The sequence below is a fragment of the Pelmatolapia mariae genome, linkage group LG2 (genome assembly GCF_036321145.2).
Source record: "Pelmatolapia mariae isolate MD_Pm_ZW linkage group LG2, Pm_UMD_F_2, whole genome shotgun sequence".
In the NCBI taxonomy this organism is placed as follows: domain Eukaryota; kingdom Metazoa; phylum Chordata; class Actinopteri; order Cichliformes; family Cichlidae; genus Pelmatolapia; species Pelmatolapia mariae.
This window is the reverse complement of record NC_086228.1, coordinates 15437087-15462368: the sequence shown is the minus strand read 5'-3', so window position 1 is coordinate 15462368 and position 25282 is coordinate 15437087. Positions and strand designations below refer to the sequence as shown.

Sequence of the window (25282 nt, the reverse complement as noted above, 5' to 3'; positions counted from 1 at the left end):
GCGTGGCATCACGTTGATAGGGAATAGAACAACAGGCAGCCGGCATCCACAGAAAAGCTTTGGGATGCTCAAGAAGCCTGGAAAACTGTCCCTAAGGAATACCTTCAAAAATTACAAGAAAACCTGCCAAAGCGAATTAAGGCTGTGTTGACAAATATAGGTGGTCATACAAAATATTGACTTCAAGAATTTGCAAACTCCATTTGCACCTTTCAATACTTTTATTAGTATATTAATATTAATGCTTTTTAAAAAAGCATCACTGCTTAAGCGACTACTAATAGTACTTTTTTAAATAATCATTATGTGATTGTAATTACTAGTGATACTGTTATTATGATTGTTGGCCTGCTGCTACTCTATCCATTACTGTTACTTAATACTAAGAGGTTAACAGTTTTAAGTAAGTCACTTACATTTGTTTATTTATATATTTAAAAAAGTAATTTAAAAAATCCACCTAATATATTAATATAGTCAACAGTGTTCTTATGGCCAACTTATCGTGACCTGCTGTGAAAGTTGAAAAGAGAAGTTGATCTTAAAGCTGTTACACTTCAGCTTGTAATTCAGGCTTGTAGAAGCCTCAGGCAGGGCTCTCCCAAAGTGCTTGCTTAAGAAAAGCAAAGAGTGTTAACATATTTTGGCTTCACATCAACTTGTGTTAAATTCTCAGGCCATCACATCTCATCTTTTAGAATTCTCTTTTTTTTTTGGTAAAGAAGCATTCCTGACTTCTATTTTATTCCCATATTTTTAACTTTTCCATTCTTGATCCACACTGTAATGTGTTGTATTTAAACCGTTTTACAGCCAAAACTGTAAACTTTCATAAAGCTTCTGAGTTTCATTTTAATGAATACAGTAAGGGGAACACTCATGAATTCACATGTGATAAAAAACAAACTACATTCGTGTTTATCTTGTCTCATGGAAAAGCCCGCATGGTCACAATATCTTTGTCTTATCAGAATAAATCAATATTGAATTTATGTAAAAAAAATGCAATAGCACAAGCACAACAACCGGGATAAAGGAAATTCACTGGGTTATTAAATAGTAGAAGAAAATGAAGAATTTCATACCCAACTGAAGCAACACGTGGGCCATTGAAAACACAAGATTTCACACAGTACATCAGGTGGTGATGATCTTAAATCTGTGGCTGTTGTTAAAAACTGTTAAACAGTATTTTTAAATGGGCAGGAAGTGGTATACCTGTCTTTATGACCTTTGACTTTGTTTATTCCCTAACAGGAAAGTGACAGTTTGTGGTGGGATGCCTTTGCGACAGAGTTTTTTGAAGAGGATGCCACTCTCACGCTTTCCTTCTGCCTCGAAGATGGACCAAAGAGATACAGTAAGAACACACACAATCATCTCATTTCTTCTATTCAAAAACTCCTTTGTTAATAACCACTGATTATCCACATACCTCAATTAGTAGGTGTCAACTGAATATTTTAAATATGTTGTATTTTAAGTAAAAATCATTTATTTGTGACGGTTCTGTCTGCACATTGTTTTTTTGTTTTTTTAACTTGTCAGTTCATTTTTCAGTGAACAGCCTTTTTCTGAAATCACTCACTACTCTCTGAGCAACACTGTAGTCTATTATGGTAAAATGACATATAAGATACTAAAAATCATAATTTTTATCACATTTTCAGAATAGAAATCTGGATATAAATACACATTTCATGGAGTAAAAGAAATAATACGCAGTGTTCTTTGGGAAAACCCATAAACTGAATGTATGGCTTAGCTACTGTGACATCACCCATCATCAGTGATTTTGTGAAATTTTGTTTTGAAGTTGAACTTCAAAACAAAATTGAATTGGACGTCACAACTGAGGAGTGGATCTGAATAAGAAACCAAGGTTACTCCTTGGTTATACAGTAAGATTGGCAGTCACAACATAGTCATGCCCTAAAACAACGGTCCCCAACCCCCATGCCACGGACCGGTATGGGTCCGTGAGTCGTTTGGTACCGGGCCGCGAGAGTTGAGGCTCGGGTGTGAAATTTATGGTTTTCAGGGTTTTTATCGTTAACTCTGTTTCGCTGTGTCTTTTCCTTTGTTGTAGTTGTGTGTCTTATTTTGAAAGAAATATTTATGCGTTACCATAGCGACCAGAGCGCATTAAGGGGGAGAGAGGAGGATGTTACTCTCAATGTTTCTGGCACATTTCAGGAGGACGCTGCTATTAAAGTTACACAATTACACAGTGAATTCGCGTTTGTTATTATATTTACAAAATACCACAGTTTTTGTCTTGGTAGTATCATTTTATTTTGTTGTATTTATCTGCGACACCTTAAAGGCTGGTCCGTGAAAATATTGTCTGACATTAAACCGGTCCGTGGCGCAAAAAAGGTTGGGGACCGCTGCCCTAAAACAATGATGCCAAAAATGCGGGCCACAGCCCTCTAGTGGTCCTTGACGGCACTGCAGTAACATGTAATTGAAATCACAATAAAATGTTTAAAGTAAAAAAAATATTAAAAAATATATTTTTTTAAAAAGTCACATGAACTGTGTTATTCGCAATTATGGTGGCTAACACGTGCTGCTGAAGAAGCCTAAGTTTATATGTATCGCTGGAATTTTTCAAGTGTGGGTCCAGAACACCAAATAGTTTTGTGTCTTGATTAATGATGTAATTAAGTAGGACCACAAAATATTTTCAGGAAGATTTCAAAATGGACCTTTACATTGTGAAGTTTGGGAATGGCTACCCTGATTTATTGTTTATGTTGCGCTTAAATGGGAGTGTAATTTAAGAGCTAAAGATTCTATATACTTGAACCTAGTGATTTAGACCTATAACTCATCAGCAAAGTGTTTATTGAGATATTTCCACAAATGAGAAGTGGGGCAGTTTGTTGTAAATCTTTATAGGATCAGACTATAAAGATCAGCAAGAGTCACCCCCTACTGGCGGATATAAGCCCATTTATTACTGGCTTCCTCTTTAGATATCTACATCTGTAACTATCTTGCTGTGTGTTCAAAACCATTAAATTCATAAAGGGCATTCTCTTAAAACAACCTGTTTTCAAGGGTCTTAAACCACCACTCTGTGTCCTCTTATGGGGATGTTGGTGGCACAGTAAGACTCAAGGCATGTTTGTAAGTGACTGAGAAACACAACTCGCCATTTCTTTTTTTTTTTCTTTCTTCTTTTTTTTTTATTGAAAACTTCCACCTACACATACTCAGACACATACTCAGACATTGTTCATCATTTCTGGGACTGACTTTGTGCTCAAATGGGGAAAAAAAAGTTGTAGACTACTTCCACTTTGCTTTAACCCACTACATCTTTGTTCAGTTAAGTTATTGATTTCCCGAATTTCCCAAAATGCCTTCATAACACCTCTTAGGAAAAAAAAATGTGTGAACTTCTTCAGTTAGCGAGTCAGACATTTCCAGTAAAGCTTTGTAACCACTGAGTCAACCATTTCTGCATTCGGCTACACCGAGGCACTGCCAGCAAGAAAATTGGTATCTCTTCTTCTTCCAACAATAGGTTTTTCTCTGCATGTGATTGCCGAACATTGGTGCAACATCACACGTAACTACTGGTAACCTCCTTCTGAAAGTTTCATCACAGGCCTGTGTTGTGGGTTGTACTTTTTAAATAAAGATGCAAGCATAAACCGCAGTCTCGAAAATAGACAAATAATGGTTATGTCTGTCTTGTGAAGACACAAAACAGCTGCTTTTGTATAAGATCATAGTCGTGGGGCTTTGTGACAGCTTGGTACTTTTTACCTAGAAGAATGCAGAAGAAAATGATACCATGTCTGCTTTACTTCCAATAGGTTTGAGAAGTTGAAGGAGTCATATTGGTTTTCAGATAGAAAAAGTCTTGTTCATTTACTGCAGTGTTCGATGACCAGTAGTTTGTGCACTTCAAGGTTTCGGTGGACACACATCTCTCTGGAAAATATTTGGTGCTTAAGGGGGAAAAAACACAAGAAGATTAAAAAAAAAAGTATCCAGTCGTGGAGTTTAAATTTGAATTTTTTGCCTTACTAACAGTGAGCTTAAACTAAAGGTTTGCCCTAAATAGAAACACGGTAAGCAGTACAAATCAGATATTAATTTGACAAATTATCCCTCTGATTTGCTTCTTCTCTGAAGCCATGGCTGCTGGAAGCCAGTAGGTGTTGCTATGCATATAGTCAACCACTATACCAGAATAAAACAGGATTTCTTGAAAACATAATTACAACTGTCCTCAGAATATCAAGGAGAATCCCTTGTTTCTTTATTAAAAGAACACTGAGGACATCTTTTAAAGAAAACTTATGAATTAACACAGAGAAAAAAATACCTTTGGCACCACTTTGATACCTTATACTCCTAGAGCTGTTTGCATGCTGTAGGCTGCTCATTGAGTTGATTACATATTATTCCTGTAAGGGAAATCAATCAGGTTTCAAAGAAGAGTTTAACAAATGCAGACATACACGTTCGCACTGAGAGGTAGATAGAAAGAGCAATACCAATCTCATGGGCATTTAGTATGAAGATGGAGGCCAGAGGGTATTATCTAATATGGAACAGCTAGATTGACTCTAAAGCAAAGTTAGCAACATGTTGAATCTAGTTTGTTTAATCCACACACAAAACGAAATGAAGAAATTGCCATTTTAGGAGCGGCTATTAGAATGAACAAATTGCCAGCTAGTGGAGGTGCCGCATAGAAGTTATGGTTGGTTAAAACTGTTTCTCAAGAAGTAGTTTAGCAAATGAGTTAAAAAATGGCTAAAGACTGAGCTGTTGAGGTGCTGGGAGGAATATTTCATAACTTAAGAGAGAGCCAGCCTTGCTGCTTCCCCCTGTTTTTCATTTCTTTTTTTTAAATCAGTGCCAAGAATATCTCAGTAGCATCCCTTCTGTAGTTATTCATCCAGAGATACAGAAAGAGCTGCAGTGATTAGTTGATCAACAAAAAGGAAATCTCAGGTGTGCACTATTTTGATAATTAAAGATTTAAATAATAATTTTTTTATTCATAATAAAAATATGAATATTTTTGACTTTTGACGAAGGCAGAACTCAACGAATAAGGACCCTGTTAGTGAGAAGTTATAAATAGCACTTTTGACAATTTTGGGGCATTTTTTAAACATTTTAATTAATCTGGTAATTGAAAATTTGATGAGAAGATTGATTTCTAATGGAAATATTTTTTTACTTTATGTGTTTAATTACACATTTTGCTTACACTTTTGCATAGCTGAGCCAAGTTTAAACTCCAGCACAGACAATAAAGACATCTCCTTTTTTGTAAAGAAGGCCAGTTAGTGCATTCCCCAACTGCTGCTTTAAGGTTTGCAGGGCTTTGGGTTTCTAAATAGTTGGTACTGTATTGTACGCTTTCAACTCCAGAAAATAGACCGCTGCTGTAGTATGTGGTTTTCTGCAGCAAATGACAGAGCACAGGCTTTTACTGAGTTTGTGATATTGTCCCCTCCATCTCATCTGCATAGGTTTGTATTTTGATATCTGAAACATATTGAATATCACACAGACATAGATAAGGACGTGGTGCTCTAAAATGAGGCGATGTGTGTGTAGCGTCTGCTGGGTTTGTGTGTGTGATGCAGCTCAGTTATGGAAGAGGAGGAGGGAAGAGGAGAGACGGGCAATGGAGGATTGTTGTGAGCTGGGCCCTGGTTTGCTTTTCAAATGTAAAAATAAAAATCCCCATTGGTGTAGAGACGGTAACCTTGTTCCCCCGGGAACGGGAGGCTTAACACCATGGCGATGATGACTCACCGTCAGTTTCAAGCCTTCCTCGATTCACATTCAGGTGCGCTAAGTTACACACAGCGAAACACATCATCGAGGAACAATCCACCAGCCTTACACGTACCAAGCAACAGATCCGATTCTAAAGAATAACAATGAATCTGAAAGAGATGTGGATGTCTCGCTCAGCTTTGCACTGGCACCTATGCATTGTATACATAAAAACACAGCATAATGTATCATATAGCAATACTTGTAGTCATATATATTCCAGTTAGCTATTTTGTCCACTGCTCAGTACTGTAGTTATTTTTAGCAACAGCTCTTGAACTGCTTACAATGACTCAGCAGGTAGGAGGACGGAAGTGCCTTGCTTAAGGCAACTTAAATATTTGTTTAGGGAGAAGTTCCTGTTGGATAACATGAAAACAGCAGTAACTTGTTACTTTATATAATGACTGCTGTTTAAAAGTTACACTGTTACACTGTTTCCATTTTGCATTACCAAAAACATCTACAAATTTGCAATTTTTTGTGCATATTGATGTCTCTGTACATAGCATCTCCTTCATGGGTTGACAGCTTTTGGCTAGCTAAACTTCAAGCTAGCTGTCTGTTTCGTACTTAAAGCACCCTTGGTTTTTTTCATTAAGCTGCTGTCCTAGATTTTTCTTTGCAGCTGACTGACACTTTTCTCACCAGATCACCATTTGCATTCAATTTTGTGAAAAGCTATATTTTAGCCTAAACTGTGATCTATTCTTGACACAAACCAAGTAGTTTTGATGCTTAAATCTAACCAAACATTCAAGCGAAAACAAAATTAGGTAGCAAGTAAAAGAGGAACTTTAAAATGGTCCAAACAAAAATCAGGTCTAAAATAAGGTCAGTTTATGCCACCTACTTCTTTTCATGAAACCTTCAATGGGCTGTTTCAGACAGTGGGAACCAGTGACTGATAATGCTTAGCTGGGTGACTCACCCATTTTGTCAAAGCTGCCGGCGTGGCTTGTTTATATGCAAAGTGTTCTTTGGTGTCTGTAGCTTGATGCACCAGGTTGTGGCATGATTGAGATCGTACTCCCACCTTGTCTGTTTTCAGTGCAAGGGATTACTACTATGAAGGATCATATTTAACCCGAAAACCACAATCCTTTCCTTACTGTAACCAAGTAGATTTTGGTGCCAAAACCTGTGAAAGTGGGTTAAAATGAAACCAAGTGAAAATCAAACACATCTGCAAGTGAAAAAAGGACCCAATGGGACATTAACCTCAGTCTACTGCCTGAAAAACTTACAATGCACTACTGTCGCTCTAACTTTGTGCTGCTGACTTTCTGTGTCTCTGAACCGGTACCGTTATCTTTTAGCTGCCAGTACAGCTACATCCTCCATCCTTTTGCTTTTAGATTACTGTTGGCATCTCAGAAATTGAAGCTCAACGTGCTGTTAGGCTCATTGTTAGTCATTCAGCACAAGCGCGTCAGCTAACTGCCTAACATATAAAATGTAAATGTGACCCCCAGTGGCCTTACTCTGAAATCCTCTCCCAGCTTCCAGCAATGTGAGAAAGCGCTGATATATGGTGTTATTGTCACGCAGGTCAGAACAACACTGACCAGTGGAGATGCGAGTGTGTAGGAAGTGGAGAACGGTTAGCGGTGGTTAAAGGGGCCATGCATACATGTTGCAAGAGTGAGAGAGACACAAAAGGTTATAACATTTAGCAGTGGAACAGCATCTCCTCTGACAGAAATATTCTGAGTAGAACAAAATGTTTTTAAGCCAAGTTCTCAGCATTATCTTTGATAGATTTAAATCATAAGGCTAAAGATCTTATCTTTTTTTCCCCTCATGACATTTATATAATGAAACGAGAATATATGGACCTATAAAGATTAAACATGTTAAGCAAATGAAAAGGACAAGTCTTGACATTTGTGTTTTATTAAACAGCTTCTGCTTGTAAAGCACACATGCTTATGTTTGAGATGACGTTCATTAAACTGTTTATGTATTATTCCATTAAAACAGTCCCGATATGTTTATTTTTCATTTTTCTGCGTAACGTATGGAGGTATAAACACAAAAACTCCCGTCCTCGTTGAAATGGAATCATATTTGTTTGAGTCATACAATAGCTTATGCGATAATTACAAGGAAACAATCATTTCACTCCATTCTGGGGTGCTCTAATTTCATAACGTTCAGCGGAGGAAAAATTAGAAAAGCTAATTTACCTAATCTGTTTTTTATTATTGCATGGACCTGCGTTCAGGTGTTTTGTAACTCGTCTCCAGCTGGTGTTCATTGTGGCTTCTCAGAGGAAATAGCTCATATTGGATGTGCTTGCGTGTTAATTGTTGGAGGACAAACGGTAATAGATTTGTATCCTCCTTGAGCCCTCTCTGCTCTATGCGATGCTCCAAAATCAGTTCTGACCTTTAACTGGAATTGAAACAATTAGTTATTGATTAAGTACTCAATCTAAAGAAAATTAATCTTCAACTTTGTCAGTTTGGTAATTAATTAGTCATTTATTTAAAAAAAACAAAAAAAAACATTTGCACCTCCCTGCTTCTTAATTTGCTTTTCTGTTAATTATCTTTGTAAAAATATACATTTTGGGTGGTTTGGGACTGATGATAGGACAAAGCAGAAATATAAACATATTTTATGGATTAATAATAAAAACAAAAAAGTAATCGGCAGTTGAAACCATGATCCAAAAATTCCAAACATTTACAGTTTTTACCTTTGACTGTACGAACTTGTGAAGGGCATTTTTTACAGTTTTCCCCACCTTTCTGCCTAAAAGGTCACAAACCATCTTAGACTGCTTCTATCATTAAAGGAAAAAGTAGCCTCAGTCTGTGTTAGGCATGTGTTATTTAAACATTATAGAACATCCAGCATTATTTTGCTTGCTAATATATCTCTTATAGATTTTTTTATACCTTTATGGTGCTTTCCATTGCCATTGCTCTTTGATTGGGTTTTCACTGAAGTGTTTTGAGGACTTGTTTTTTTTTTCCTGTTGGATTTCATTGTGAATTGAATGCCTTTATTACTAACAACAGTCAGCAATTCAAGCAAGCAATTTGAAGATGCGTTTTTGACTATTTTTTGACACTTTTGAGCAGTGGTTCGCAAGCTTTTTCAGCAATCCCCCACTTTTTTTTCCAAGCTGTAACCAAAAAAAGAGAAAAAAAATAGGATCCAGCGTGGTAGCATCAGCAGCAGATCAGGTTAAATCAGCTGCAAGTCAATGAATGTTCATTTAACCAGCTGGCTGGCTGGTCAATTCCCAGATTTAACTAGTAGTTTCTTAACCAAACTATATCTAGAGACTGACCTAGAAAACCTTAAAGTAATGGTTTGCTTGCTGGTGAAATGGTGGAGAATTTAAAGCCACAATATGTGGTTGTTTTCTTAAAAATTATTCCCCACTTTGTGTCATTAACGAAAAGCAAACAGGATTGTCTGTTGCTTCTAATTGTGATCTACATGTATCAGGAACAATAAGCATGACAGACGACAACATAAGCAGCTTATCCAGACAGATTGCATTATTTCTTCCCTCGCCTTGTTCTTGCAAAGATCTGAAGAGCACTAAATGTGAGGAGTGAGAATTCGCAGCCTCGGATATGCCATTATAGTTTATAGTTTGGACATAAAACTTAACAACATCTTGTATTGCCATGACAGCATATTGCTTTTGATATAAGTTAATATTTTTAATATGTTCTTCTTGGCGTTGTATTTTATCTTTGGACTGAGCGTTTTGGTGCACATTTGTGTGCCCTTGTATGTGTGTAAAACAATTCTCAACCGGAGCAGGCCAATTACTGTTTTCTACAGTACACAGAATATTCAGAACCTCTATCTAATTATACCCTCAATTGCTGTGGCCTTAACATTCGCCCCAGTACCTTGTCTGGCTCTGCAATCTATGAGGCATCTGATGAAAGCTGCACTCCATGATGCAATCAAAGAGCAAGGCTCATTTTAGAAGTAGTTCAAACAAGAGAGGGAAAAGTCTGCATGTTTAGTGGGTTGGTTCAAGGCAAACTGCAAAAGTGATTCACAACGCATTTACAATTCATCTAGTTATTCTTGCATTGCAGCACGCAATAATTGCAGCGATAAAATGACCACAGCTAATAATCTTTAAGCAAGCATGAGGACATAATGAGGAGGAAGAAAACACGGGGAAACTGTTTTAATACTCTGCCTCTGCCGTGAAGTAAGCTTAACAAGGAGCTCACTTGGTGCTATGAATTAAAAGTGGCAAAATTTTAATCAATAACCAGATTGCGTACGGTTGGAAATGTGATAATGATCAGATCTTTTCTTGGGCCAGTCTTGCATTTGGCAACAAGACCATAATGAGCGTTTTTAGCCATATAAGGCCAGTGTTATTGTATTGGTAAAAATGTCTGACTTAAACATACAATAAAACATTTGTTTTATACAGTGAAATAAGAGTGTCATTTTTGTCTTGTCCTCAGAAAACTTCATAATGTACCACAGGTTTACTCAGCAGTAATGATTTCCCTGTACATAGCTACTTTTAAATGGTTTCTTCGTCACAATCTTGATAAAGCTGAAAGCTATACAACTTTAGCAACAGATGTAAATTTGAAACCATTAAACAAAAAAATGTATCATTTATAAGGTTTTTATTTAAAACAAACAAACCCAAAAAAACAACCTCCAGCATCTCCAAAAGTTGATTCTGTTCATCTGGACGTAGCGTTTTGTGGGAGAAACGTTTCGTCACTCATCCAAGTGACTCTTCTTCATCCGAGTGACGAAACGTTTCTCCCACAAAACGCTACGTCCAGATGAACAGAAACAACTTTTGGAGATTTACTTTCCTGGATGATTGAGAATGCATCAAAACCTCCAGCATGTTTTCCATCAAAAGAAAAGTTTAAAAAAATGAACAAATAAACAAGCAAAACAAAGTCTGACACATGTTCTTGTCAAAAAAGCCATAAAAGCTGTAACACTAGTTACCCCACTGTCCAAACTGTGGACCTTAGCCTTAAAGACTTTATATAAAATCCTACAGGAACCAACAGCTGCTCAGCTTGCACCACCTTATCACTCCTGGAAATCCACTGCTTTCCTGCCACTGCTACAACAATAAGTCCAGTATTCAGTCCCCTTTTAGCTCTGATTAATTATCCTTCAAATGCTGTTTAACCGCTAAAAGCTCCACTATGTTAAGCAAGTTATTACTGACTTTGCCTGTCTTTTGTTTGCTACCAGCCAAGTAGAATACAGTGGGTTTATGAGAACTTGTTAGGTAAAAACAGCTGCCTGCCTGCGACTGCTGGAAACAGGATGGACTGAACCATAGAGTAAATGTGCCGTCAAATGAAAATAGTGAAAGAGGGTAACAGCTGCATCGAGCTGCCGAGTTGCATGAAAATTCTCTGTAGTTTCATCAGTACAAATAACCGCTTACACAATGTATAGTCATAAAAAAACTGAATGCTACAATGTAACATGTGTTTGCATTAATGCATCAAGACCCCCAGTTCAGAAGCCAGACTCTATCTTGTCTTCAGGAATGCCAAATTTATATTCAGCTTGCAAGAAACTATAATGTCATTGGTGTGCACTGTGTCCTTTGTGTATAATTATATAACATAAATCATTTCTTTGTCCAGTGTTGGCCTTTCCCTCTGTTCGTGCATGTGTTCATGCTTGTATCTCCCCCTATGTATCTTTTTGTGTGTTTTCCCCGTTCAAGCGACGGTAAATGTTTGTGCGTGAATGTGCTGGTTGGAGAGTTAAAGGGATCTCAATTCTTCTGTGGTGGCAGTTGTTTTGAAAGGAGGAGGTGGAGGTGGTGGTGGTGCGGGGATGGTGGTGGTGGGGGGGGCGGGGGACGGTGTGCGAATCTGCTTTACAGAGAGATGGATAGGATGGATTGAAGGTGTAGAGCGGTGATTGGCAGGCGGGATGATGCGGCCCTGGCTCAGCTGCAGCGCTGAGATGTAGGCTGCTGCTGATTGACAGTCGAGCTGAGCCTGGGAACCGCAGCGCTGGATTGGCCACAAAGAAAGACGGAGGGAGAAAGTGCAAGAGAGGAGAGAGAGAAAAGATAGATTTAAACATAAAAAATGTACCCTTAACATTTTGCTGTAAATTCTGTTCCTGGATAGTTCGACACTGCCATCTATTGTAAACTATGCTGATGGCATTTTCATGATATTTCTGACAGCTGACATTGTGCTAAATGTGCATCTGTGTGTCTATGTGCAGTGCAGTCGACATGAGGAGGCAAAGTCATATAAGGGGCCCTTATATATCTGAATAAAAAACATATAATGTAGAGAGGACAACTTTTGTCCTTGACAACAGCTTTAGCCTAAGGCTGCAGAGACTGTTTTATTTCCATTAATCGATTTTTTGGGAGTTTTTTTGGTATATTAAATGTCAGAAAATAAGGTTGAAGTTACTTGTGTTTTTTTTCTAACCAGCAGCCCCAAACTCCCAAATATGTCATTTGTAATTGCAAAAAAAGCTGAGATAATGGGGCATGCTCAGAAATTGAGATCCCAAAACTGATGAATGTTTGGCAGTTTTGCTCGATAAGTAACTAACCTAATTAAACACTCATCAAAATAATTGTAGCTGATTTTGTCTTAATCGACTTATCAATCAAATTATATTAGCAAGCCCTCAAACTTTGTTAAAATACTCTCATTCAATTTCCAAAGTGTATGCAGTTATAATTGCGGCCCTTTTTTAAAGAAAGACCTTTAATGTGGAGGAATCTCAAAATAGTTTAGAGATACTGATTGCTAAGGCTGTGCAAACCATTGACTTGATGCTTGTGTTCATGTTCTTTTAAACAAGTTAATTACATTTTTCCTTTGCTTGCTGATCTTAATTTGACGTCTGTAGCCCCGCATTATTAGACTTTGTGCTCTGGCCTTGGAGATGGCCCATTTCTGAATGGCAGTTGATCTGCAGATGGCAGCTTTGTGATATTTACAGCGCATAGTTTTTGATAAGCATGCATGATGGTATGCAGTGGTCATTTTATTCAGCTGTGAAACAAAAACACCCTTGTTTCTCTCCGTTAGTAAGTTTTGACCTAGAGGTCCAGAGTCTCTTTGCTTCTGCCGTATTTTCCGACCATTACCTCCCACTCCAGCAGATCCACGATCCCTCTGCTGCCTGCACCTGCAGCCAGACGATCTTCTGAAAGCCTGTGTGCCCTGCCCCATAAAGAAAATAGGATGCATGTGGCTCAGACAGATTTTCACAATCTAAAGAAAAGCTGTTACTGTTACTCACTTGTTTTAAAAAGACACTTGCAGAATACATACATTTAGAGTGGACCTTTCCTTTAAATGTGGCGCTATGGATCCTGCTTCGCTGATGTCTTATGTTGTTTCACATACAGTCAACGGGCTGGCATATTAAAGGACATGCAAGTTAGCATTAATGATTCAAAACCCCCAAAAAGCAAAAAAGAATTGAAATGAAACATTATTAGATATCAGTGTACAGGAAGGAAATGTATTTTGTGACTATTTCCTTGCACCTAGCTTGCAGATTCTATTAGATTCAAATAACCCAGAAAGTATTGCATTAGTACATTTGCAAATGATACACGAAAATCAAACCTATTAGAGTGGAAGAGATCTTGATTAAGCGAAAATACGAATAACATAACTTACTCATAGAAGCTAACTCTAACCAATAGGATAAATTACAGTAATTATTAATTAATTCTTTAATATTTTTTATTTTAAGGTACTGTTTTGATGGAAGTAGCTTCTAATTTTTGAAAATCATCTTATGCTTTTTTGTCCGATGTTATCACCTTATTTCAACTCTTTAATGAATCTAATGATGACTTAAGAGAAAGCTTTTATTTGTTGTGTGCCACCTCTTTTTCCCTTTGCAGTCTGTTTTCTGATTGCACTTGAGCCACACTTTCTCCATCAGAAACACCAGCTCTGTCTGTTTTTGATTCAAGCCAAGACAAAATCGGTGTAAGATGTAAACTATAAATTCAGCCACACATTAAACACGTGAAAATAAAATGAGGATAAAACACGCATGACAGGTTTGGTTGAGTCTGTCTTGAGCAACAGCCAGGTGCCCATGTGTACACTGAAATAGGTTTTCCTAGCTGTGTTCATTGCTTCTTTTCAAAGAAAGATTGTTTTCTAAAACACTTTTGAGGAACACTATGTTTTTTTGGATGTTTCAGCGCTTTTCCCCTCAGTGTCAAGTGGAAATTAAAAAAAAAAAAAAAAATGTACACTACATGAAGATTATGTTTTTTACATGAATTGCTTCAATAAAGAGGCAACCAAACAGCATGTAAGGTACCACATAGATGTGTTTGCCCTGAACCCTGAACTGAACCCCGAGTTGGTGTAATTCCCGGTCAGAAACACTGCTGCCTGCCGTTCCCTTGGCCTCTTTATCTATTCCTCTCTTTCTCTACTGCTATAGTCAAATAAATGCTTAAAATCCCCTTGTCCCACTCAACTAAACTTTCAAATATAATAAGGCATATTTGAATCAAAACGTAAAATGAGTGTTTGAATAAAGAAGCTGTAAAAGTTTTGTAACTTCACCAAACTCTAGAAGCAAGTCTCTGCAGACTCTGCAGGCAGTTGGGATCAGGAGTTTTTTTGTCTACAGGCTAGTAAGCTCACAATCTGACTCTGATTCATAAAGGAATCTGATGAGCCCCGAAGCTCCTGAGGGATCCGTTATTCTCTTCTGTGAACTTAAAGTGGATCAAGCTGTCAAAAACACTCATAGAAACTATTGTTTTGTTAATTTTTTTCCCTGCAGTAATGTCAGGTATGAACAGGAAATCTTTAAGTGTTCATACTTTATAGGCAGCTACATATTTGTTCATTAAAAAAAGGTCTACCTACCATCTTGTATCTTCATGCAGTCACTGCTGCTGGTGTGCTCTGCATGTATAAATTCATCTGTTTATGTTAGGTATAGCAAGGCTTGCTCAATTCCAGTCCTATTAAAACTCTTCTTTCTGGAACTTTGCCTAAATTGTCTGTTAACACCCTTATAACAGCTAGAAAATTTCTGTTACAAAATAATTATTAATGGAATCAATTTCAAAGTCTAATTGCAGGTTGTATTTTCATTTTTATTCCCAGTGGCCGCCCGATGGCAATTAAGACATAGCTGATTGTTTAGTTGGCAGAACAGAAAGAGTTTTAGTGTTTATTTTTTCATTCACCACAGGCCTGTTATCGGCCCCTCTCTGGCAACTGGCCATCTCCCCTTTCTGTGTGTGGTTTGTGCAGCCAATCAGATCAGCCAGCCTGCATTCTGGGTTAGAGTTGAGTGAGGTGAAAACGGTGGTGGCTACTTCACATTCTAAAGCAAAGAAATGAAAGAAAGTTTATTGTACAGTAATAGGGAAGCAAGTTTCTTTGAGTGGAAAATGATAATTCAGCCACATTTTGACTGCGGTGGATCAAGCTGGCACATTTCGAAGGCACCAGCAATTATCAGAAACAGTCACTCGATTTCCATGACAAGAGGCAGTAGCACCTTGTCTGTCTGCAGCTGACAACCCCTTATCAGATGCCATTAATATATTGGCAAGATATGTGGAAAAAGACATGCCCCTGTTATGTAAATTTCCCTTTGGCTTACGCGTTTTTTTTTTCATGCCTCCCTTTGATCTTGCATGAAAATTTTTTTAATGAAATGGCTATATCGAGCTAAGAACACTACGGCAACGTACTTTAATTTGGAAGTTTCATAGAATAGATTTATGGAATTGTTTTAAGTGCATTCATCATCAATAATTAAATTTATTTCATGGTTTAATTTGTTGTGCAGTACATTACACATTTTATGAAAATAAATATTTTAAATGAGTCAATTCCATTTATGCATATAGAGTTTATGAAAGCACACCAGAGCCCGAGTCAGAGCGCGCTGATATAATTTAACTTTAACTTCAAATTGCCATTGTAACTGAAAAACTGCTGCAATTAAAACGCAGTCAAAGTGAACTCAGACAAAGCCGGAGACAAAGACAAAATGATACAGAAGTGAAACTCTATAATCCTGATTGTTCGCTGCTCTTAATCAACCTTTTGCAGTAAAACCAATCAATAAAAAAAGACAAAAAAATAAAACCGCCAGAATTGATGTGATTCCGGTTTTGATTTCTGATAGACGATTTTTTAATGCAGTATGTGAGAATCCGTGGGTGTTTGCACAGTGTTCACTTTATGTGAGAGCCGGATGAAAATATACAGCAGCAGATGTGAGCAGTGGATTTTGTTGCGATGTTTGACCAGACAAGAAAGAGACGAGCCTTTGTAAAGACATAATGTGGTTCTTCTGAGGCTGCTGGGAATTGTAGCCTTTTCATTCTAAAACAATATCCAATATCTAAAATAATTGACGCCTACTCTCACACAAAAAGCCCGCTGGCATGAAAGTAAAGCACATTAGGAGGCACCTGCAGTTCATTTTACTTTTTTTTTTTTTTTTTTTTAGCAAAACAACACATAAGACTTAGAAATATTATTGTGTGCCATTATTCTTTTCTGTCTGCTTGCACTTGGTCATTGTTGTTTATTGACAGCAGACTACAAACACCAAAGGACTTGAAGGACAAATAAAACAATAAAAGTGACAGACTTTAGAAACTGTTTTATTTTTTAGCAGTAACACCTACATTTGTTTGCATGTTCATTAAAATAAGCAATTACTCTATTTTTTTTTTTTTTTTTGGGGGGGGGGATGTATTAAGTTTGTATTTTTTTTCTTTTACCAATTTTCAAGTTTTATTTTCAAGTTTATTCTGTAAGGACTTAAAATGACTCTGTTTCCATAGCATTTATATGTGAGAAAACCTTTCCTTTTTTTCAGCAGTTCATGAATAGATAAAGCTTCTCTTCACACTAACACATGGCATAGCTCCTGGATTACAATCACAAACGGCAACTAGTCATCAGACTTTTAGACTTTCTAAAAGTGAAACTCGATTTCCAAAGCCAGCCTTTTATTTAATTGAGCACATTCTCAAAACTGGCATATAGCCAGTGAGAAATGACAAATACAAGCAGTTGGAATTGCAAAGATTCTGTATTACATTGCTGTCTCACTTTTAGGTATGATATTTTTGCACTATTTAATTTAATTTACTGTAGGAAAGAGCATTAACAGTGTCAAATACTTTAATTTTGAAGGGCATGTTTCACATTTCTGCTATATTTCATACGTGCCCAAAACAAGTGTCCAATATGTTTTCTACTATTTTTTTATGTGACTAATTGGTAATCTATACACCTTAGTTACACGTTAGTGGGTTGGATCCTTTTTTGCCTTTAGAAATGCCTTACTTCTTCATGGCACAGAATCGAGAAGGTGTTCAAAACATTCCTCAGAGATTTTGGTTCATATTGACATGATGGCAAATCTTCTGTGGCGGCACATCAGAAAGGTGTTCTATTGTATTGAGATATGGTGTTTGTGTAGGCCATTCTAGTACAGTGAACTCATCATCATGTTCATGAAACCAGTTTGAGATCATCTGATATTTGTTATATGAAACTTTATCCTGATGGAAACAACCATCAAGGATACAGTGGGATGGATGTGGTCAACAACAATGCTCAGGCAGGCTGTGGTGTTTAAACTGGCAGTAAGGGGTTCAAGTATACAAAGAAAATACCAGCACCACCAGCCTAAACCATTTATACAAGGCAGGATGGATCCATGCTTTCATGTTATCTATTCCAAATTCTAACCATACCATCCGATGTTGCAGAAGAAATCGTGACTCATCAAAGCAGACAGTGGTTTTTTCTTCTAGCTTGAATTTCCTCTTCTTAGCTGACAGAAGTGGCGCCTGGTGTGATCTTCTGCTGCCGCATTCAAAGTCACTTAAATCACCTTTCTTTCCCATTCTGATGCTCAGTTTGAACTTCACCACGCAGAAAAAGCTTTTGTATAACTGTAAAATTGCATATTCACTACATGTGTTCTACAAACAATGGGGCATAGGTTATGTTGCCAAGTACCAAGCTGTGTTTCTATATTTCTAGTGTTGTCATTACCAGCGATCCATGTTCTAAAAACATCGGTGACTCCACTGTTTGTCTATCATCAGAATAAACCGTGCCAGCTGGGAATTCTGGTCTGTTACATTTATTTTATTTTAGAAAAAGCATATATTACACTTTCATGAGTTCAGTTTTTTTATTTTGGATATTTCCTGGGAAGGTTTACAGTTCATTTGCTTTGCTTTTTTCCCCATATACAGGAGCAGTATGTGGCTATGGAGGGAGTAATAATTCTTCATTTTGGAGTTAAAATGTTTATTTATTTATTTTTTGCATAAGTCTGCTAATTTGCAGACATCTTTGCCAAGGTCTTTGGGCAGTAGGGCTGTGGTGCACCCTAGTTTTCTTGATTTTGGCACATGCACAGAGAGCAATTAGGCAGGAGAGACTGAATGAATCTTTCTTTCTCTATGGTTGCAGGGAATTTATGCTGGTTGCTATAAAAATGAGCTGAAAGATAGACCCAGGAAGCATAGATCTACTGTGTTTACAGTGCAAAACAGAGATGAAAATAATATTATCAATTGTTTACTTGGAATCACTTTAATCACTGATAAAAAAAAACTTTGATATGGTGAAGTTGGCACATCGGTTTGCTGTGAAGGCTCTAATGAGAAAAAACAAAAAACAAAACACAACAGTTTTACAGTATGGTACTATTTCTAGTTTGAAGAGCTTCATATACTGCTTAGAGAGTGGTCACTCATGTTGGTTTCCAGATGGTCTGGACCAGGGTGGGAACCATTGTATGAAGCTAACAGGAAGGGGGAACAGCTATCGGAGGGCACCAGCTGTCCGCGAGGATGGGCAGGTCCCTTGGCTTCCTGTTTCTCAACACTCTGTGCGCCCCGGAGCAAAACAAAACCAGCTTCCCCTTCCAGTTTGAGAAACAATACATGTCACACACACACATAGCCCTCATCTGCTTCTGTCCTCCTCTCGCCCTCTTTTCCTTCTTCCTTGTTCTTTCTCCATCTTATCATCTGCCTGTTTTTCTGCTGCATTGTCCTTCTCCTTTATCATCTCCTGCTCTCCTTCAGCTCACATTCTCATCTGTTCTTTTCCTCCTGCTTATTTCCATCCTTTATTTTACTCTGCTTCCTCCCTCTTATTCTTTTCTGTCTTTTTCCTCCACATTTTCTTTACTCTTCTGATTTTCGCCATCTTTTTCCTCTGCTTCATTCACACCTTCTTTTTTACTCTTCTTCCTCCCTAGTTCTGTATTTTATGTTGGTCTTGCATACATTTTAATTTAAGCTGTGAGTGCCTATACAATGCCTTACAATTTACTGTGTATGTTTTAAACATCATTGTCTTGAGTAATTTTTTAAAAAAAGAAAAAAGGTTTGAAAAATACAGTGAGTTGTGGGCGGTAACAGCTGGAACTTATAACATATCTTTTTTTTTAATTTGGTAAAAAAAATATTTAGCAGAAAGAACATAAACATATAAAGATAAAGAGTCTGAATGTTTTGTAAGATAAAATGTGTTTTGGGGGAAAAATTTGAATCACTCTGTTAAAAGAGTAAGATCTATTTCAGCGTCTTCAGAATTTGAAATTGCAGCATTCACTCTCTCCCTGCATTTAGTTTCCATATCACTTTGAACCTACATTTTGTAATATATGAATTAAACATGAAATTACATTTACAAGGATCCTGGGAAAGTTTCCCATGGGGTCTTTTTACTTTACACTTCTGCGATTTGTTTTGCTAAAGTGGAATTTGCGAATGTTTGCTACAAGTAATGACGACAGACGTGTAGCTCATGAAAAAGTGAAGAGTAAAATGCAACATGAGCTTTTAAAAGTAGAACATTCCTGAAAGGTCAACAAGATGAGCTCTGAGAGAGAATGAAAGAGAAGATTTATTAATAATAAATAGAATTTCCATCTGCACATGGGAGAGTAGAAGAAGAACCCCACCTGGAAAACATGCAGTGTATGCACAGTATAACACACACATACGCAGTCACAGACAGAGGGCACATCTGGTCTTAGATTCAAAGACAGTGGAAAAAAGTGTTGGCATCTGTACAGAAAACACACATACACACATCATAAACACACACACGCACAAACAGTTGTGCCTGTGCATGTCAGCGGTGCAGAGTTATTGACACATGGAGAAATCCATATTTATATATAATACAGTGTGGTGGAGGCCCATCAGTCTCCATAGTCTGTGAAAGGGGCCTGCACTGCTTTACTTAAGGTATTAAATGTTTATGTGGCGCTTTTTTCATCCCTCAATAACTCTTCTTTACACACACACACACACACACACCTACACACACACACACACACACACACACACTCATATTGGCAGAAATTCACCAGTTCAAAATGATATATTCATCCTGATGACTCAGTCTTTGGTGTATGTCTTTTTGACAAGAAGTGGCACAAAGTTTCCAGGACATTTGCTTGTGTTACCAATTCTCAGGTGTATCTCAAGCTGCAGACACTGTAACAATGAATTCTGTTCTCATACAGCTGACAGGGCGGCTGATCCCCAGCAGGTAGAGCAAGTTGTTCGGTGATCGCGGCATTGGCATTTTAATCCCCAGTTCCTCCTATCAACATGCTCAAATGTCCTTCAGCGGGAAAGTGAATGGAAAGATGAAAGTTGCTCTTGAAGGCCGTTACATTGTATGATGTGTGTTTTTGTGAATGAGAGGGAAATTGCTTTGAACAAACCAACTACTGCTTATAAATGCAGTCCATGCAGTAAATAGTGAATGGTGAGTAACTTACAGAAAGTTCTGTGATATTTCAAAGTGTAGTTGTCCTGAACCTTTGTATCTTGTTAAAGTACTACTTAAAATTAAGTGTTTCTCATTTAAAATCCTCATCTTCAGTGCAAGGCCAGTTTGCTTCACACATTTCATTTGTTACATTCAAAAGGTGAAGGCCCTGGAAGGTAATTTTCCAGAAAAAAAAGCAAGAAGGTAATACATATTTTCTTCTTTGATTCTTTTAATCTCGTCTTCGGGCTCAATGTTGGCTCTTTTGGAAACCAGCACTGTGATCAGTTAACTTCATAACGCTGCTTTATACATGCTAAAAGTAAGTGAAGACTGAGTTTTGAGTCAAGGTGCATTTGCACCGCCATGGTTTAACAAATGCATGAACTTTTGTGTTATTTGTAATACTTCATCTCTTTAAAAAAAGACCAGTGGTTGGCCACACAGAAAATGGAGCCTAGAGAAGGTGTAGTTGCCTCTCAGACTACTACAGTTACAATGTGTCGAAAGCTTATTATGAAACTTTAATTGCTACACGTAGATATAGAAGAGAAGTAAAGTGCAAAACAGTTTCAGTGACAACTTTTGCTTATATATTTATGTGCCATAAACATATAAGTGAGTATTCTGATTTAAAAAAAATCTGTACAATATTTTTTTGCACCAGAAGAATAAATGCACTTGTTGGATATTGCAATTGTTTCTTGCATCTCATGAGCTAGAACAGATTCATTTAAAAAGTATGTTGAATACAGAAAAGTTTCAATGCTTTAGGACAGGGTCAAGATTATTTTATGGAAATTACCAGATGGATTGTTTCACTGAGTGGCGTACGGTTTTTCTCAGTCTATTTTTTCAGAGGCTTAAAGAAACATTCTCTCTGCTTTACCTACTGCCATATGCATCACCTGGAAATGCCAGAAAGTGTTACATGCAACCATTTTTTTCTTTTTAACTCTAACGAGCTGCCCACCCCTCAACCTTGACCCACCTCTGACCTTGACCCATCTCTAAATGAGTTGCTCAGAGTCTAGCATCTACCATTATGTGCTTTTTTTCTCTTTTTGATCAGAGCTTGATCGTTAGAGGCCAAATAACACAAAGCAACACTCATTTCAATTGAATTGGGCCAACCAGGAATCTGAGTTACTTATGAAATGTGTGTAAGTCTGTATAGGTTTGTGTGTATTTAATGTACAATATGAGGATCCTGTGATCATGTGTATAGTGTCAAGTTAAGGATGATATTTTGTTCTTTCAGAATATGCGTGACTGGAGTTTGACTTAACTTATGGTGGGGGAGGAATAATACATCTCACTATTAACTCCTGGCATTTTCTGTCCCACTGTTTGTGGTGTGTGAGGTGTTTTGGGTGGTTGTAGCGGGGTGTCTTTGTCTCTCCCTCCTCTGCGTGTTGTGTCCTTCCTGCGGTGCCGTGCCCTGGGGCTCTGTGCAGCTGGGGGGGTTTGGACCCTGTTGAATTATGGATGGAGGTGAAGAGGGGATGAGGGCTGGCCTCGAGGGTACATACCCCCCTCCATCCCTAACACTTCCGACTGTCCCCCATCCCTCCCCCACCCTCTCTTTCCCTCCTGCTTTCCTCTCTGCCCAAACAGTGGCTATCCACGCGTGGCGTGAGGTTGGATGAGGGTGACTGGAGATGTGTCTCGCGCTCTCTTTCTGTCTTTCTGCTTTGCCGTTTTTTTCTCTCTCTTGTTACACTTTCGTCCTTATCTCGCTCTTCCTCTCCCTCCCAGATTTGAGCTGGTAAAGTCAAAATGATAGAGGTCCATTCAGCCGAAAATGGTCTGCAGATGTTGAGAAAACGAGACAAAGACATAGAGTATCTTGATTTTCCTCCACTATAAATTACCAGCAGTATTCAACCGCTGGTGAAACAGCTTCTCATGGCTATTGCTTTACTCGTTCTTCCTCTAAAAATCTGGATATCATAATGTCAGTTTTAGTTAATATGTTACATTCATCATCCATTATTGTTTATGTCTTTCTCAGATGGCTCAATTTGAATATTTTATGGTTTCGTTGTCATTTGGTCGTCAGTTTTTTTTTATCACGTACTGTAGGTGAACTTCACTATACAGTCAGCGTGAAGTTGCTTCCCAACTTTGAAAGCTGCAACTGTGACATTGAAGTTACATAATAACATTTGTGACATTTTCCAGCAATGTTAACTGCACAGAGGAGACTGTTTACTGTTGATGATTTTTTTTTTGCAGAAGGGCACTCAGCCCTCTGCTTGTTAGCTACAACAAGAGCAAGGGAAAAAAAAGGTGGTTCCACCTTCGCCCAGTTGTATAGCATTTTAAGTGCAGATGGATGAAAGCTTTTTTTTTTAGCTAGTAAAAGTCTCAATTATAGTATTGACATGGCATGTCAAAAAGTCACTCAACGTGTACTTGTATCTTTTGGGATCTTTGAAGCAAATTGTTAATCACTAACCTTGTCTTCTAACAAATGAGTTTATATATGAGTTACAGTTTTTTTGTTGCTCTTTTTTTGTTGTTTAAATACTGTTTATGCACTAATGAACAACTGAATATTTGAAGCTATTTGCTAATTCAGAATGAAAAAAATATTAGTGAGGATCTGTTTTGCTCATTTCCAACTCTATATTTTTATTCTTGAACACCACCGGAGTAGCTTTGCATAATTCACAGTTCAAAGTAATAATTTTTTATCTTATACTGGGCTGGTGGGGCTGCTTAGTTCATCCTCTATCAGAAACAAGCTGTTTAAGCTCCTTTCTCTTTTAGTCCACCCTCATTTTAAGCCAACTTTCTTCTGATTGGCTGCCTCTTGCAAATAGATGGGTTAAACTGCAGGTGGGTATGCCAAGAGCTTTATGTCTGAGATGTTTCATTGATAAACAGAGCAAAGTGTTGACGTTTGACCTATTTTGGTCAAAGGAATATGCTCAAGCTTTAGTGGTGTTTAGGCTGAACATACAGAGTTGTTGTAGTAAACAGAGTTTGTGACAATGCTAGAATTTCAAGCATTATAGCAATACACAGACTGGCAGGACCGATAACATTTTGTTCCTAGCTCCAACATCAAACTTATCCTTTTATTATTAGCAATCGCTGCTAACCGGTACCTTAATGACAACTTAGCAGTAAGTTGTCGCATAAAGGTACCTTTGCTTGCTCTCTTATTTCCACTACAGGGGATAGATCCACATGTTTGATTTGGCAAAAATTTTGCAACACAACCCTCCCAATTATCCAAAGCTGGGCTTGTGTCTACCTTATAATTGCTTATATTTAAGCAGCTAACATGTGTGCTGGCCATGTAAACATGGTAAGTGTTTAATACTTAAATGTTGTTGCTGTGGAAAGGTTTGTGTTAACTTGAGGATGCAAAGATAATAAGGCATTTTTAGGTGTCTTGGCTTTGTTAAATAGTTAATGCAACACTTCACATAGATTTTAGATAAACTGACTTCATCTCTGCTTTTAAAAGAGCAGCACACCAATGAGTGATTTTCTGTTGTCCTCTCAAACCCTTGGGCTTCAGAGCTCTATGCAGCTGGAGGGGTTTGGACCCTGGTTGAATCTGTTGCTCTTATAAATGACATTGTAGCCAAATTTCAGTTGGATTGGACTGATTGTCATGCTTTTCTTTTGATTTCAGGCTGCACATAATAACAAAAAAGGTAAAATATGCAAATATTGCAAAGACAGAGGCACTGGATTGCACTGAGTGCTGTAATGGACCTGCAGTATTGGTGAAAAGAATGTGAAATACATGCAGGAGTTTTCTTATTAGCCCATATATTTCTCAATCAAATTAAAATTTGACACCTGGTGGTTCTGCCTCTTTGTTGTTAAATATCTACGATCTTGAAGGTAAAACTAAAGCCAATGCTGAAGTGTGAAAATGTGACTTACATTCTACTGATTTTCTTTTCTTTTCATAAATGTTACTGAGGGACTGGTAAAGTTGGACTTCCCTTTATCTGTGTTTGAGAAGCTTGGTTTGAGTGACAATATCTTTGATAACAGGGGACCTCTAAAACTCAGCATCACAGTATTAAACGAGGACCGCTCCTTGCTTTGCCACCCAGCAGCTTTCCCTTTTGAAATGTAATTTTGAACCGCGTGAACAGTGGTTTCCTGCATCTGAAATGTAGCGGTGTCTTAATGACGTGCTTTGGCTTGTGCATTTGGGCAATTTTAATGAAATCTATTATTATGATTATGATTTTTATTTTTTAATTTATTTTTTCTGTAGCAGCCGAGTGAGTGTTTACCTCACAAAATAGAATACACCAGCCCCCAAAATGACGAGAGAGAGAAAGAGAGAGAGGGAGAGAATTAAAGTTTTATGACTGATGAATATTTCATGTTCTGGGCAGTGATTCCCACATTCTGGTGTGTTTGTGCATGAGCGTGTGTGTGTGTGTGTGTTCGTGCACTTTACGTGTGCACTCCCGAGTATGTGTATGTGTCTGTATTCCTCTCAAATATATGCTGGGTGTTTTAACCCTTTCTCTACTGTATTTAGAACATAGTGAATTTTTGCTTTTATTCTTGCAAGTATGTAATTGAAGGGTCTAACAAATATACCAACTTCAGTATAAGCCTTGTTGAGTCACAGTTCTGTGCTTTTGGTACACAAGAGAAAACAAAGACAGAAGACAAAA

At 37.7% G+C, this 25282-nt stretch overlaps 1 protein-coding gene across 6 annotated transcripts in view; it reads left to right on the top strand.

The window, feature by feature from the left end:
• ldb2a (LIM domain binding 2a) overlaps positions 1–25282 on the top strand; it is a 101868-nt gene that overhangs the window by 23780 nt on the left and 52806 nt on the right. For all 6 annotated transcript variants that reach the window (XM_063493816.1, XM_063493808.1, XM_063493803.1 and 3 more), the window contains exon 2: positions 1258–1360. In XM_063493816.1, coding sequence (XP_063349886.1) covers positions 1258–1360 — 103 coding nt within the window. The remainder of the gene's footprint in view (positions 1–1257; positions 1361–25282) is intronic.